The sequence below is a fragment of the Rhinatrema bivittatum genome, chromosome 8 (genome assembly GCF_901001135.1).
Source record: "Rhinatrema bivittatum chromosome 8, aRhiBiv1.1, whole genome shotgun sequence".
NCBI classification, from domain to species: domain Eukaryota; kingdom Metazoa; phylum Chordata; class Amphibia; order Gymnophiona; family Rhinatrematidae; genus Rhinatrema; species Rhinatrema bivittatum.
In genome coordinates this window covers 130,671,826-130,687,112 of record NC_042622.1, presented here as the reverse complement: position 1 = coordinate 130,687,112, position 15,287 = coordinate 130,671,826, and the positions used below count along the sequence as shown (strand labels likewise).

Here is a 15,287-nt window from a genome sequence, read left to right as displayed (position 1 = left end):
TCCAGGCGGTCAGCCTGCGCGGCTTCGGCCGGTGGTAACGATTGAGAAGTCAGCAACTGTTGCACCCACCGGAGACTGGCCCGCTGAGCCAGCGAGGTACACATGACAGCCCGCATGCCCAAGGCGGAGACCTCAAAGACCTTCTTCAAGAATACTTCCAACTTGCGGTCCTGGGTATCACGAAGCGCTGTGCCGCCCGTGACCGGGATCGTCGTCCTCTTGGTGACCGCCGAGACGGCCGAATCCACCTTGGGAACCCTAATAAGATCCAAGAAGTCTTCTGGCAGCGGGTACAACTTCTCCATGGCACGAGTGACCTTAAACGAGGCTTCCGGGGTATCCCACTCCCTGGTGAGAAGCTGCAGGAAGGACTCATGGATGGGAAATGCCCGAGGCCTAGGACGCAGGGCAGCGAGCACCGGGTCCCCCTTCCTGGCCGAAGTGGTGACGGCGGGCGCCACCGGGAGCGGCGGATCCGGAGGAGGATCAAGATCCAGTTCCACAAGGATCTGCTGTATCAGATCATTCAGCTCGTCCTGCTGGAAAATCCGTAGTGCCAGCGGATCATCCCCTTCAGAGGGCAGCTCCGAGAGCGCAGGGTCCGCGGGATCCGGTGAGGGTGGCGAAATCGGTGCCGCAGCTCCCGTGGCAGCCCGAGGACGTGGAAGAGGAGCTGGGGCCCCGGACACCGACCCAACCAGGTCGGGGGGCGTCCCAGGAGGAACCACAGGCACCCGAGGAGTCTTCGCCGGCGGGGGGTGAGGGCCCAGATCCCCGGGAGCCCCCAAACCCTGCAGGTACGCACTATGCATCAGTAAAATGAACTCGGGTGAAAAACGAGGCAAGCTGGGAGGGGGGTCCGAGGAAAGAGTCTCCGATGACCCAGGGTCGGCCAAGCCCCCCTCCGGGGATAAATTCGGGGGGGAAACCTCCCGAAAATCCCTCCGCTCAGACACAGCTTCCACAGCAGCAAGATGCCGCGAAAGTAAAATGGCCGCCGTTCCCGCCAACGGCGGCGAAGTGGCCGGCCTGCGCCGCCCCTGCCGGGGGGAGGGGAGAGAGGAAAAAGCGTCTGTCGGCTGCGAGGTGCCTTCCCCACCCGGGAGACACCTCGCGCAAATCCCCTCCCTTGAGATCCGGGACCCCGGCTCGCCGCAGGCTGCACATCGAGACGGCCGCGGCATAATAAGGAAAACGGCGGAAGCAGGCAGCAAAGCCTCGGGGGGGGGGGGGGGGGCCAGGGGCACTAAGAAGGTGCCGCGGGGGGGCCAGAGGGCCTACACAACCCGCCAAAGAGATCCCTGCAGCGCCGACAAAAAGATACCAAACGGGCCAAAGACCGCGAAAAAAACAAAGGCCGCAAAGCCGCGGGATCGCCTGCCCCCACGTGGCAAGCCGGCCTCACCGGTGGCCACGGGGCACCAACACCCTGTGAAGAAAAATACCTGAAAAGGAAAAATAACACAGGGCAACAAAAACCAAACTTACCCCACGAACGGAGGGAGGAACAGAGAAGGCAGAAAGACACGCCTCCAAACAAGAGAACTTTTTTTTTTTTTTTCAAAGAATTTAAACTTTAACTTGATTCAAAAGAGCTCAATTCCAAGAAAACATGACAGTAAGACAGAGAAAGAAATAAAGAGAAATTCTGATAAAGGATCCTGTCAGCCTGGGGAGACCGTGGATCCCCCAACTCTCATCTGCTGGAGTCAGAAAGATACTGAGCTCCAGCAGAGGGAGCACTGGCTTATACTGGTGACGTCCCTCGAAGTCTGTTCTGACTCCATCTGCTGGACGGGGGACATAACCCACCGTCTGGACTGATCCTGGTACGTACAGGGAATAGGAACGATTTTCAAAGCCATTTATCCAGGTAAAGCAAGATTTGCTTAATGTAAATGGTGTTTTCCATAGATAGCAGGTTGAATTAGCTATTACATGTGAATGACATTATCTGGCAGTACTGAATGAACTCATTTCTCTAAGCTAGTAGAGCTTTTTAATAATGTAGAATATTTAGGGGTTTACAATAGATGATTTTAATGATAGGTTACAAATTACTAGCAATAGCTCTGCAATTTCCTTTTTTTTTAGGTTTTTTTTTTCAGAACTCTGGGGTATAAATAATCTGGTTTAGGCAATTTGCTACTCTTTAGTTTGTCAGTCTGCCCTATTGCATCATCCAGGTTCACTGTGATTTGTTTGTTCTTCTGAATCATTACCATGAAATACCATTTCTGGCATGGGTATCTCCCCAACATTCTCTTCAGTAAACACCGAAGCAAATATTTTATTTAGTCTTTCCACTATGGCCTTGTATTCTCAAGATCAAAATCATAGAGCATATAGAAAGACATGATTTAATGGGACACAGTCAACATGGATTTACCCACGGGAAGTCTTGCCTAACAAATTTGCTTCATTTTTTTGAAGGGGTTAATAAACGTGTGGATAAAGGTGAACCGGTAGATGTAGTGTATTTGGATTTTCAGAAGGCGTTTGACAAAGTCCCTCATAAGAGGCTTCTACGAAAACTAAAAAGTCATGGGATAGGAGGCGATGTCCTTTCGTGGATTACAAACTGGTTAAAAGACAGGAAACAGAGAGTAGGATTAAATGGTCAATTTTCTCAGTGGAAAAGGGTAAACAGTGGAGTGCCTCAGGGATCTGTACTTGGACCGGTGCTTTCCAATATATATATAAATGATCTGGAAAGGAATACGACGAGTGAGGTTATCAAATTTGCGGATGATACAAAATTATTCAGAGTAGTTAAATCACAAGCAGACTGTGATACATTACAGGAGGACCTTGCAAGACTGGAAGATTGGGCATCCAAATGGCAGATGAATTTTAATGTGGACAAGTGCAAGGTGTTGCATATAGGGAAAAATAACCCTTGCTGTAGTTACATGATGTTAGGTTCCATATTAGGAGCTACCACCCAGGAAAAAGATCTAGGCATCATAGTGGATAATACTTTAAAATCCTCGGCTCAGTGTGCTGCAGCAGTCAAAAAAGCAAATAGAATGTTAAGAGTTATTAGGAAGGGAATGGTTAATAGAACGGAAAATGTCATAATGCCTCTATATCGCTCCATGGTGAGACCACACCTTGAATACTGTGTACAATTCTGGTCGCTGCATCTCAAAAAAGATATAGTTGCGATGGAGAAGGTACAGAGAAGGGCAACCAAAATGATAAAGGGGGATGGAACAGCTCCCCTATGAGGAAAGGCTGAAGAGGTTAGGGCTGTTCAGCTTGGAGAAGAGACGGCTGAGGGGGGATATGATAGAGGTCGTTAAGATCATGAGAGCTCTTGAACGAGTAGATGTGACTCGGTGATTTACACTTTCGAATAATAGAAGGTCTAGGGGGCATTCCATGAAGTTAGCAAGTAGCACATTTAAGACTAATCGGAGAAAATGTTTTCACTCAACGCACAATAAAGCTCTGGAATTTGTTGCCAGAGGATGTAGTTAGTGCAGTTAGTGTAGCTGGGTTCAAAAAAGGTTTGGATAAGTTCTTGGAGGAGAAGTCCATTAATGGCTATTAATCAATTTTACTTAGGGAATAGCCACTGCTATTAATTGCATCAGTAGCATGGGATCTTCTTAGTGTTTGGGTAATTGCCAGGTTCTTGTGGCCTGGTTTTGGCCTCTGTTGGAAACAGGATGCTGGGCTTGATGGACTCTTGGTCTGACCCAGCATGGCAATTTCTTATGTTCTTATGTTCCTTAACTACCCCTTTAACTTCTCGATCATCTAACAGTCCAACTGACTCCCTCAAAGACTTCCTGCTTTGGATATATTTGAAAAAGTTTTTATTATGAGTGTTGGCCTGTACAGCCAGCTTCTTTTCAAATTCTCAATTTGCCTGTCTTATCAGTGCCTTCTGTATATAAGGCAGGATCATATTGATCTCTTGGAGTATATGTTTGTTCATGCATCTTTGGTCCAGAATGGGCTGCAGTCCCCTCTGATTTCTTGGGGATAAGGAAGTATCGGGAATAGAAGTCCAGAGCATGTTGAGACACTGGGATTAGTTCTATTGCTCATTGTTGGAGAAGGATTGGACTTCTAGTTGAAGCTGTGGTAAATAAGAGGGTTCTGGATGGAGCACTGAACAACGTCGGAGGGATGGAGGCAGAGAAATACAACCGGTACTCAGTCTGCATAATTTGAAGGACCCAGGGGTCCTTGATGATTTGATGCCAATCCTCTTCAAAATGTTGGGATTCTTCCCACTACTGGGAGAGTTGGAAATGGATTGTTCAGAAAGTTCGAAAACTAAGCCCTGGTTTTGGCTGGGCCTGTTGTGCAAAACACAGCTGCAAGAGTGTTAACTGGCAAAAGTAAAAGAGAACACATCACCGAAACACTGGCTGAATTACATTGGCTTCCTGTTGAACAACGAATATAATACAAAACACTATGCACCATACATAAATTAATACATAACGAAAACGCAGACTGGCTAAACACAGCCCTTCGCATACACATCCCTAACAGAAACCTAAGGTCAGCCAACAAAGCACTCCTAACTATTCCATCAGTCAAAACAGCAAGACTAACACAAGTAAGAGAAAGGGTGTTATCCTTGGCAGGCCACATACTATAGAACTCCATGCCCTTAGAGCTAAAATTACAAAGAGACAGCAAAGCCTTTAGAAAAAAATTTAAAAACCTGGCTATTTAAACAAGCTTTTCAAAAAGAGAGGGGAGAATAGAAGACAGGGAAGTGCAAGGTACGAACAATTGAACACCCACACACACTATAGTAATCACTAAGTGTGGAGTTTTTAAAAGACAGCTCATCACTAAAGGAGAAGTTACAATTATAAAGTTAGTGTTATACTCAAAACTGAATAGAGAAATCTGGACATGATTTATCACATTTATCAATTAACATTGATTACAAGCTATGTTGCCGAGCCTTATGGCACCTGTGTAAATGGACAGATTTTAGTATCATTACTTTTATGTGCCTTACTGTAAACTGTTGTGATGGTACCCACCTTAACGACGGTATAGAAAAAGATGTAAATAAATAAATAAATAAATAAATAAAGACATAAATAAATAAATAAATAAAATCAATTTTTCTCTTTGCCAAGGCCTGGCCAGAAATGGTTGCTGACTCTAGGCTGTTGAAAAGACCAGTAAGCCCCTCCTTTGGAGGTATGGTCGTTTGTATGGGTAGAAGTGACATTGTACCATGGAAGATTGTTCAGGAGCCATTAATAGTGACTGCACTGCTCCATTCTGGTCCTTTATTTGAATGACTGGCTCCTGGAGCTCTTCACTGAAAAGATTGTCCCCTAAACAGGGGAGGTCCACCAGTTTTTCATGCACATCCTCTCTGATGCTACTTGCTCAAAACCACACCATATGTCTAGCCTCAGCAGAGGCGGAGGAGGTACGTGAAACAGAATCAAAGAATTTGTATACTGACCAGAGTAGATGGCGATGCCCTCTTCTACATCCATGAGTTGTTGTGGATACTAATTGCCTTGCTCCATGACGAGTAAGAAGGCTTCAACCTTTGAATATAGTTATGAATATACTGTACCATGTAGAACTGGTAGCTGGTAATGTGTGCAGATAGCATTGAACTTTGAAAAATCTTCTTGCCAAAGTTATCTAGAATTTTGTGTTTTTTTTCTCCTGGAGGAGAATTTAAGTGAATCGTGTCATCTTACCTGATTCAACCACTCTGTACTGGTGAGGCAGCTGCATGACACCAAAGTTTGGTGAGTCCTGAACTCTGAATTTGAGGTCCAACTTTCTAGCTGTGGGAGTGACTAAAATGGGATTGCCCACATTCCCATCTGTAGAACATTGAGGATGTTTGGAACTGGAAGGACCACTGGTTCATCTGGAGTGTGCAATATTTGAAAAAGTCCAAGAATCTCAGAGCAGAACTGGATACCCAGCGCTGTACCCATATTTTCCACAAACTTAGATCCTCTGGAAGCAAGGTGTGGTCAAGAGCACCTGGAAGAGGGTCAAAGGGTATGCCAGTAGAATCTTCATCCAAAACTAAAGGCATTGGGTCACTTACCCAGGACTCCAGTGCTGAAGAGTGTGAACCGGGAGAGGTTTCTGGTTGATTCGGAGGAGGAGTGGCCTATTCTAACACTTCTGATCTACTAGAATATGTTGTAATGAACAATGAATAACCCCTAAGCAAGAGTTCTGATAATGAGTTCACCCTATAGGTGATATCGGGACTCTAATCTGTGGTATTGCCATAGCAATACTTGAAAGAAGAGGCTGAAACATTCAGTCTCCTTTGTCAGAGAGTTAAAGAAGCTCCTCACCAATTTTGTGATTTGATCAAGTGATTGATGTGTTCTCTATCCTAGCATATGTAATGAGACATACTCTTATGAGACCAAGATAGGCTTCTGCATGAGAACCAGCAGCCTGTTAGAAATAAGTAGCATTATGGAGGTCACTGGTTCTGCAGTCTCCAGGCGAAGTCCTTCTGCCACTAATCTAGGCACAGTGAGTGTCCTGATTATTGGTGGTGGATTGGACAACCTAATCCCTTCTCCTGCAGATGTCGGATGGGCTATGTAGCGCTGTATTGGCAAAGCAGCTTGATAAATCAAAGTCTGTAGTAGATCCATTGGTGGTTTTGATGGGGTGGAGTGTTTGGACACCTTGGATTCTTTGGTATACTTTGACTGGTCTTTTGAGACTCACATCAAGGAATCTGGCACAGGTTGATGATATTGCATCAGAGCTGTGCAGATTGTCCTTGCACTGTGCATCATGGATTCATGTGATATAGGATCCTAAGCACTGTGTGACTGCAAGGTAGATGTCAGAATGCATCAAGGCCGCATGCTTCCATGGCATCTGAGCATCAAGCGTTGAGTACATTGCTGTGTTGTGCATCAATTTCATTGGTGTGTTATGCATCAGTGTACATTGGAGTTAAGTGCATCGGCGGGTCATGCATTGAGTGCCTCACTTCATCATGTATCAATTGCATCAGTAGAAGATGCATCAGGCAAGTTGGTGTATCATATATTGCCAATGCCAATGGTGTTAATGGTGTCAATGATGGCTACATCGATGGTGATGGTGCCAATGCACCTACTTAGAATGATTGTGCTTCTTTAACTCAGGCTGCAATGGCTCCAATGATTGATGCCACTTGGTCTTCAGCACAGGGCGGCTGGTGGAACCTGACCCCGTGGCTCCGGCCTGAGCAGACGGCAGAGTTTCTGATGAGCTCCTTCTCAACTTTTTTCCTGGCAAGACAGGAGAGGCTGCACTTCAGGACAAGGACCTACTGCAATTTCAGAAAGATTTATGCAGTTGCTCAATGCAAAGCACCCTGCACCTCTGAGCGCAGTGACATCTGTCCACAGGCAGTTCTGGTCGTATTCTGGATCAAGGCATCGGTAGTCATTTTTTTGTCTGAGCACAGTATGGACATGATCTGTCTCTTCTACATTTTTTTCTGTAAAAATCCTTAAATCTTTTTGATTTGATGTTTTTTTCTTCGTTTTCTTCTTAAGTTGCCTCTGCAGCCGCAACAATAGCACTTTTCAGTACTAACAAAAAAAAAAAAAACCCCATCATAACATCAAAGTGTGGCCTTCTCTTCTACCATGTCTGGACAAAAGAAAAAATGAACAGTGATAAGCAGTTTCAAAAGTTGTATCTGTGGAAAGGTTATGTCCCTCATCGATGGGCACAAACTGTCCTAACTTGGAGAGATGAGTTCATTCAATGCCGCCGGATGACATCATCCATATATAATGTAATTCAGCCTGTTTATGGACAAAAACAATTGTCCGTCTGAAAATACATTTCTTATTCTAGCTAAAAGTACATGTGTGCTTGGGTTTCCACAGAATGCATACTTCTAGCTGTATTGAGGGAAGGCATTCCCAGGGGTGGGCTTTGGGCAGGTTCTGAAAATAATGCATGTATGTTGATGTATTAAATCTACACATTATCTTCTGGCAAAATTTTGCCATCGCTAAATACAGGTGCAAAACTCCAAGAATATGCATACTTTTCATTTGAAATTTGGAGCAAGCCCATGATAAAAAGTACATGTAAAACTCTGCATCAAGGTGAGCAGTCTGTCCACATTAGAACAAAGTTTATGGGTACTTTGCATCAATTTTTAAAGTAAAAGTACATATGCACTTTCACATTGAAACTTACAACAGGTTCAGTACCAAAGGATATTTATGCCTACCTTTTCTGTGGAGACTTTTTTAAGGGAAAATAATACACATAGATTTGAAAATCTGTGTGTGTTATTTCCCTCCCCCTGATTTAACCATGCCCCTGGAAATGCCTTCTTTTAACTGAGGGAAGGCAGTTTTCAAGCAGCTGATTTACTTGGGTAAAATGCTTTTTACCTACATAAATTACTTTTACATTTTCCTCCCAACATCAGTTACATTTTCAAAACCTAGGAATGCAGAAGTGTGCTAGTGTTTAGTTTACAGGCAGTATTTATGAATCAGACAGCTTTTTAAAACTGGTTTCATGTAAATTATGGTTATTTGAAACATCTCTGAGGTCAATATTTAGCCATTAACTGGCTGAACAAGTTATCCAGATAAACTTAACTAGATAAATTGGCTGAGATATTTGGCAACGCGGCCATAAGTTTATCCGGCTAACTGTTGGACCTCCAGATAGCTGTCTTAGATTTATCTGGCTAACTGATCTGGCTAAGGCACAATATCTCCCTTAGTTGTCCAGTATTAATTGGATGGTCCAGCATCAGGGTGCGTTTTAATGATGTCACTGCTCCCGACACCGAACCAACCCGGAGGAGCGGAGTTAGCTAAGCTGGCCAGATAAGTAGATGCTTTGTCCCAGAATGCCCTGCCCCTCACTTATCCAGCTAATTGTTTAGCTGAATAAACAGCCAGCTAAGTGGTGACCATTGAGCGTGGTCAAATATTTAGATAGTGCCACTTATCCAGCTAAGATGGAACATAACCAGCTAAATGGCACTGAATATTGACCTCTTAGTATTAAAATCTAAATCTAGCTCATCCAGACAACCTGTAGCTTACACTTTCAATGCAGATATGTTTTTGTGAAGGATATTATTTCAAAGCTCTCTTAATAAACATCTCTCTCTTGTGCTTTTTGGTTGTCTTATAGGGGCCAATGGGTATTAAAGGGGCCCAGGGTTTCCAAGGCCTTCCAGGACTACTTGTAAGTCATTTACTTTTATCTTTGCTATTTTAAATTTGATTTGTTTCTAGATTCTAGTTCTTTATGGGGCCAATTATCAACAGCATTTAGATGAATAACTTATAAGTTATCTTGCTAAATGCAGACTTTTCAATATTTCCCCTACTTATCCAACTAAAGTTTAACTATATAACTTATTATCCATCTAAAATTTAGCCAAATTACATAGGGGCATTCCGGGAGGCATTCCAGGACAAAGTTGTTAGCCAGCTTTGTTATCTGGCTAATTGAGATTGTCCGTAGAGTGGCCCTAAAGTGTTGCATCCTTCAGTCACAGATGGCTGCAACCGCTCTGCCTCACCTCTCTTCTACCCTTTTCCTCCTCCCTGGGAAGGATGGCTGCCTCCGGTGCTGATTGCCGAAACCCTCGGCGTCTCCGATACAGCATGGGCATCCCCGTCCGCCATGCTTCTTCCTGAGGCCTTCTAGGCATGCGCCCACATGCCACCTACGCTTTTGAATACATTATGGCGGGAACCTCAGGGATGTCCCCACCGCATGATGTCAGTACCTCCAGGTATTTAAACCTCTGCTCCGTTCTAGCCCAACAAGTTAGTAAGGACTTCAGTTTTGCTACTCTGACCGCTTCTAAGCTGCTCGCTTGGATTCCTCTCTATCCTCTGGGGTGACTCGCTCCTACAGAAGCTCTGGGTACCCGCTCCTCGGGAGCCTCTCGCTTCTATCTGCCCTTCGGGGTTCAACTACCTAACCTGGGACATCCGCACCTTGGAGGTCCTATCTACTTTCTTCCAAGATCCTTCGGTGCTCTTAGGTACTCGCTCCTCGAGAGCCTATCCTGCTCAGGGTATCCTGCACCTTGGTCCTCGGGTCCCTCTCTCCATTCTTCTACCAAGGAAGTTACCAGCACTGCCACTCTGTGAGTATCGCTACGCTCCAGCTCTCCTTAATCCACCCTTCAGGTTCGGCTTATCCCGCGCTGCAGAACACTACCCAACCTTGCTACATCTAGGTGAGACCATCATCTATAGAGACTGTCTGAGCTTACTATGATATCGCTGGCCTACAGTACTATCCTTTCCTTGAAGCAAGGTTCTACTTACATCAGCAGTACAATAAAGCTTTCTTTCCTCCATGTCTGCTTACTAGAGTCTAGCCTATTGCTATGGTTCCCCACGGGGCCCCTCCCCGTGGGAGGAGTCATCGCCACTTCGACCAAGAGTCCACGATAGCACAACTGAATTCTTCAGCAACTCCAGTGAAAGAATTGCTGTCTCCAGTGGTGACTGTCAAGACCACCGAACTGTCATATACGCCTACCTGCTTCACGGGCGAAGCACAGATGTGTAGAGGGTTTGTCAACCAATGCAGTATGCATTTTTCTTTGCAGCCTACCCTCTTCCCCACAGAAGCTTCCAAGACCACCTATATCCTATCTCTACTTGAAGGAAGAGCCTTGGCTTGGGCTTCACCATTATGGGAACGTGAAGATCCTATCCTGAATGACCTGTCAAGATTTCTGAAACTTTTAAAGTCTGTCTTCAATGACCCGGCTCGCCAGACCGTCACTGGATCTGCTCTGCTTATCCTCCAGCAAGGTAATAAGCCACTTACAGACTATGTGATCGAATTCAAGATTTTAGCATCTGAACTACACTGGGACACTGGATGTCTACATGCTATCTTCATGGAGGGCCTCAACTCTCGCTTGAAAGACGAACTGCTGGCTCATGACCTGCCTGATACCCTTGAGTCTCTTATGGAACTGGCTGGGAGAATTGACCGCCGTATTCGAGACTGAACTCAAGAAGGTAGGAGTCTTCAAAAGCCCGCCTCGGGAGCTAACCATCCTAAACCTGTGCCAATTGCCTTAAGTCTACCGTCTGCTCCCTTAGAAGAAGACGAGCTATGCAACTAGTCCGAAGTCATTTAACTTCTAAAGAAAGACATTTTCGCAAACGCATGGGGTTATGCATGTACTGTGGCCAATCAGGCCATGCCGTCCAAACCTGTCCCATCTGTCCGGGAAACTGACGAGCCTAGGATCTGAAAGAGGACTTCTCCTAGGCCTCACCTCTCCAACTCCTCCATTATCTTTACCAGTCTCACTACTCTGCGGAAGCCTTGAATTTCAGACCCTCGCTCTCATAGACTCCAGAGCCGGAGGAAATTTCATCTTAAAATGCTTAGTAGAACATCTGTGGATTCCTACCACACCAATAGCTAAGCCATTGCTATTGTCTTCAATCCATGGGAACCACTTCCTGGAGAAGTTTCATTGATTACCCAGGCCATTGGCCTGCACACTGGAGCTTTATACTCTGAATCCATTTCCTTCCTCGTATTGGAAAAGGCCATGTACCCAGTGGTACTTGGACTACCTTGGCTACAAGGTCATATGCCACAGTTTGATTGGGCCATGCTGGAATTATCCCAGAGGGGACCTGGCTGTCATGGCCGGTGTCTCATGGAAGTCTCGTCACTAATTTGCATGCCTACTACACCATCATTACCTGGCGTACCACCACAATACGCCTCCTTCCAGGACGTCGTCTCTAAACAAGCAGCAAATATACTCCCTCCGCACAGAGGTTTTGACTGCGCTATAAACCTGAAACCTAATACGGAGCCTCCAAAAGGAAGAGTTTACTGTCTTTCTGCAACTGAGACTAAGGCCATGTCTGCCTATATACAAGAGAACCTACAAAAAGGATTCATCAGACCCTCCAAATCCCCGGCTGGTGCAAGATTCTTTTTAGTAGGGAAAAAGGATGGCACCTTACGTCCCTGCATTGACTACAGGAGTCTGAATGAAATTACCATCAAGGATCGTGTTATGATATCGAGGTGTTTGGTGGATTCTCAGGGGCAACAGTGATATTATCTCTTATGGGGAAGAGCACTATAGGGAGACTGATGCACCGGCTAGACTCAATAGCACAAACACAGAGAGAGTTTCTTTTATTGTACAGCTAGGATGACCACCAGAGGTGGCAGTAGAGAGCAGGTTAGCTGGTAGCAGTCTGTAATCCTTGGTGAGGGAGACCTGTCCCACAATGGTGGTGTAAGGCCCTGATGCAGATGTCCAATAAGGCACTGTAGGAAAGACAAACTGGCAGATGTTAAACACACTCCCATAGCTGAGTAGAGAGAATCCCAATGAGCAGTAGAGAGGATAAGTGTTAGCAGTCCGTAGTCCTCGGCAGAGGAGACCCGTTCCACAATGGTGGTGTAGGGCCTGATGCAGAGAGGTAGTAAGGAACTGATGAGAAGCAGACTGGTAGAAGTTGTACTCACTATCTGTAGCTGATAGATGGATTTCCAGCAGGTTGAAGAATGGAGCAGGCAACAGGATAGAAACACAGGCCCTCAAGGAGCGAGTACCTGTAAGAGGATAGGCACTTGTAAATAAGCAGAGGACCCCCGCGGAGCGGGTACCCAGGTTAGAGAACCCCGAAGGGTGAAGATAGCTTCCAGTGGATAGAAGCGGCAGAGTAGCTTCAGACCGGGACATACCAATCCTTGCTAACTCGGCGAGAGTCAGCAAATGGGCATCCTTAAATATGCGGACGCAATGACGTCACTCGAGGAGGCGCCCCCGAGGTTTGCGCCAACACTGCTACAAAGGTAGGGACGGGCACACGCGCGCCCTAGGAGACCTTGGTTCAAGATGGCTGAACGCCACGCCAGAGCCGCTCCGGGGAAGCCAGAGGGTGAGGCAGGGAGACACCATGGATGCCATATTCCAGAGGCTGGTGGAGAAAGCTGAGAGAAAGGTGAGGCATGTCGGGCGAATTCGTCTGAGCCTGACGGACACAACAGACCGGCATCCCCTACCCTTGATTTCTGAACTATTTGATAGACTCCAGGGAGCCAAGATATTTTCTAAACTGGATCTCAAAGGAGCTTACAATTTGGTGCGCATTCGTGAAGGTGACGAATGGAAGACAGCTTTTAACACCCACGATGGACACTTCGAATATCTCGTCATGCCCTTCGGATTAAATAACGCACCTGCAGTCTTTCAAAATATGATGAACGACATCTTACGGACTTACTATATCAATGTGTAGTAGTATATCTTGATGATATTCTGATCTTCTCACAAGATCTACAAACACATCAAGAGGACGTCAAGAAGGTTCTAAGACACCTGCGGGAATACCACTTATAGTCCTCGGCAGATTGTCTGTATCTGCGATAGCTTCCAGGCAGTAGAGAATCTTCAGAGTGTTCAGGAACATGGGCCCTCGAAGAGCGAGTACCGGTTCCTATTTATAATCTGAAATAGAGAAAAGAGAGCGAGGCCCCCGAGGAGTGGGTACGTCTGGTAAGTCCGAGGAGGTAGAGTAGCTTGGAGGAATCTCCCCTTGCTAACTCGATTCGTTAACAAAACTGAGACCTTTTATATTGGAAGCAGATGACGTCAATTCAGGGGGACGCCCCCGAGGTTCGCGCCCTTGCTGGTACATACATCGGAGCGTACGCATGCGCATGCCCTACATTATCAGGAACATGGCGGATCCGCAGTGTCGTGCCAGTCCGGAGACGCTGGAGGGAGAAGGCAAGGAGACCCCGTGGCAGCTAAACGTCCATCAGACCCGGAGGGAGTCGCCACAGAGGTAAAGAGGGCGGAGTGAGGGCGTCGAGCAGCGACGGACGCAACAGTATCCCCCTTCAAAGGGCGATCTCCTCTTCAGGTACCAGTCTTAGGTTTCAAAGGATGCGCGAGATGAAACTGATGAAGCATCTCTATATCCAAAATATATGTCTGAGGCTCCCAAGTGATGAAATCGGGGCCAAAGCCTTCCCAAATCAGAAGGTATTCAAAAGTCTTGCCTCTGTTACGAACATCCAGATTCTCTTTGATCTTGATTTCTATTTCATCTTCTGCAAAGGTGACGGATGGATCTTGAGATTTGGAAGAATCTTTCAGAGTGTTATTGATGATATCAGCAGCAATGGGTAGAGCTGCTGTGGGCGTCACTGAAGAATTCAGTGGAAGTGGTGGTGAAGAAATGTCCAAAATCCACTTTTTTTTTTTTTTTATAATTTTTTCTTTATTGAACATTTTCAAATATGAATTACAATTTTTCACATTTCTGTGCATAATCAGGAAATTTTAGTGGACAGTTTAATATCTCAAATAAAGAATAGTAATCCATTCCAAACCTTAAACATATCTATCTCACTAAATACAAATAATGGTGGGGACCTGGCACTAAAGAAATTATACCAATACTAAATCTGAGAGATTGCTGCCAATTATATACTTATTGACCTATTCTCTTGCAGGTAAAATTACATTCAAATTTTCTTCACTTTTATCCCTCAAAAATACCTCAAGGTGTGAAGGCTCCATAAACACATATTTTTTTCCTTGAAAATTAATAAAACATTTACTTGGATATTTCAAATAGAATGAGGCTCCTATTTCTAATATTTTTGTTTTCAAGGCTAAAAATTTCTTTCTCCTTGCCTGACTCTCCAGTAGATGATGCTGGATGAGAGATGGTAGTAATTAGCAGCAATAGCAAACTGCTATAGAAGGCACTGAGACTTCAACGGAAGTGGCAATGTTAGGGGACATCCAACCTCACTTCTAAAGGTAACTCTTCTGTAAGTAATGGAATGAGGTGTAGAATTCAGCAGCAATAGCTCAGCTGCTATGACATCAGTGAACCTTCAGCGAAAGTGGCAATGTTGGTGAACGTCCAACCCCACTACTAAGGGTAATCTCTTCAGTCATGTAACTGGATAAAGTGTTGAATTCAGCAGCAATAACTCAGCTGCTATAATGTCACTGAAACTTCACAGAAGTGGCAAAGTTGGGGTACGTCCAAAACCTACTTCTGGATAACTCTTCCGTAGAAGAACTGGAAGAGAGATGGTGGCAGCACCAGCAAATCAAACAGGCTGGTAGCTAGAGATATCGTCTTTGGAACTAATTGTGCTGTAGTCCTTCAGACACGACTTCCGAGTGAAATGCGTAGCAGATATCTCTAAGTTATAGTCCGTGAAGATGGTATAGATGTAGAGCGCCATTTATTTATTTATTTTTAATTTTTCTATACCGAAGTTCC

At 45.3% G+C, this 15,287-nt stretch overlaps 1 protein-coding gene across 1 annotated transcript in view; it reads left to right on the top strand.

Annotated features, from left to right (window-relative positions):
• LOC115097527 (collagen alpha-1(I) chain-like) overlaps positions 1–15,287 on the top strand; it is a 251,382-nt gene that overhangs the window by 77,858 nt on the left and 158,237 nt on the right. The window contains exon 7 of the mRNA XM_029613448.1: positions 9,154–9,207. Within this exon, the coding sequence (XP_029469308.1) occupies positions 9,154–9,207 (54 nt within the window). The remainder of the gene's footprint in view (positions 1–9,153; positions 9,208–15,287) is intronic.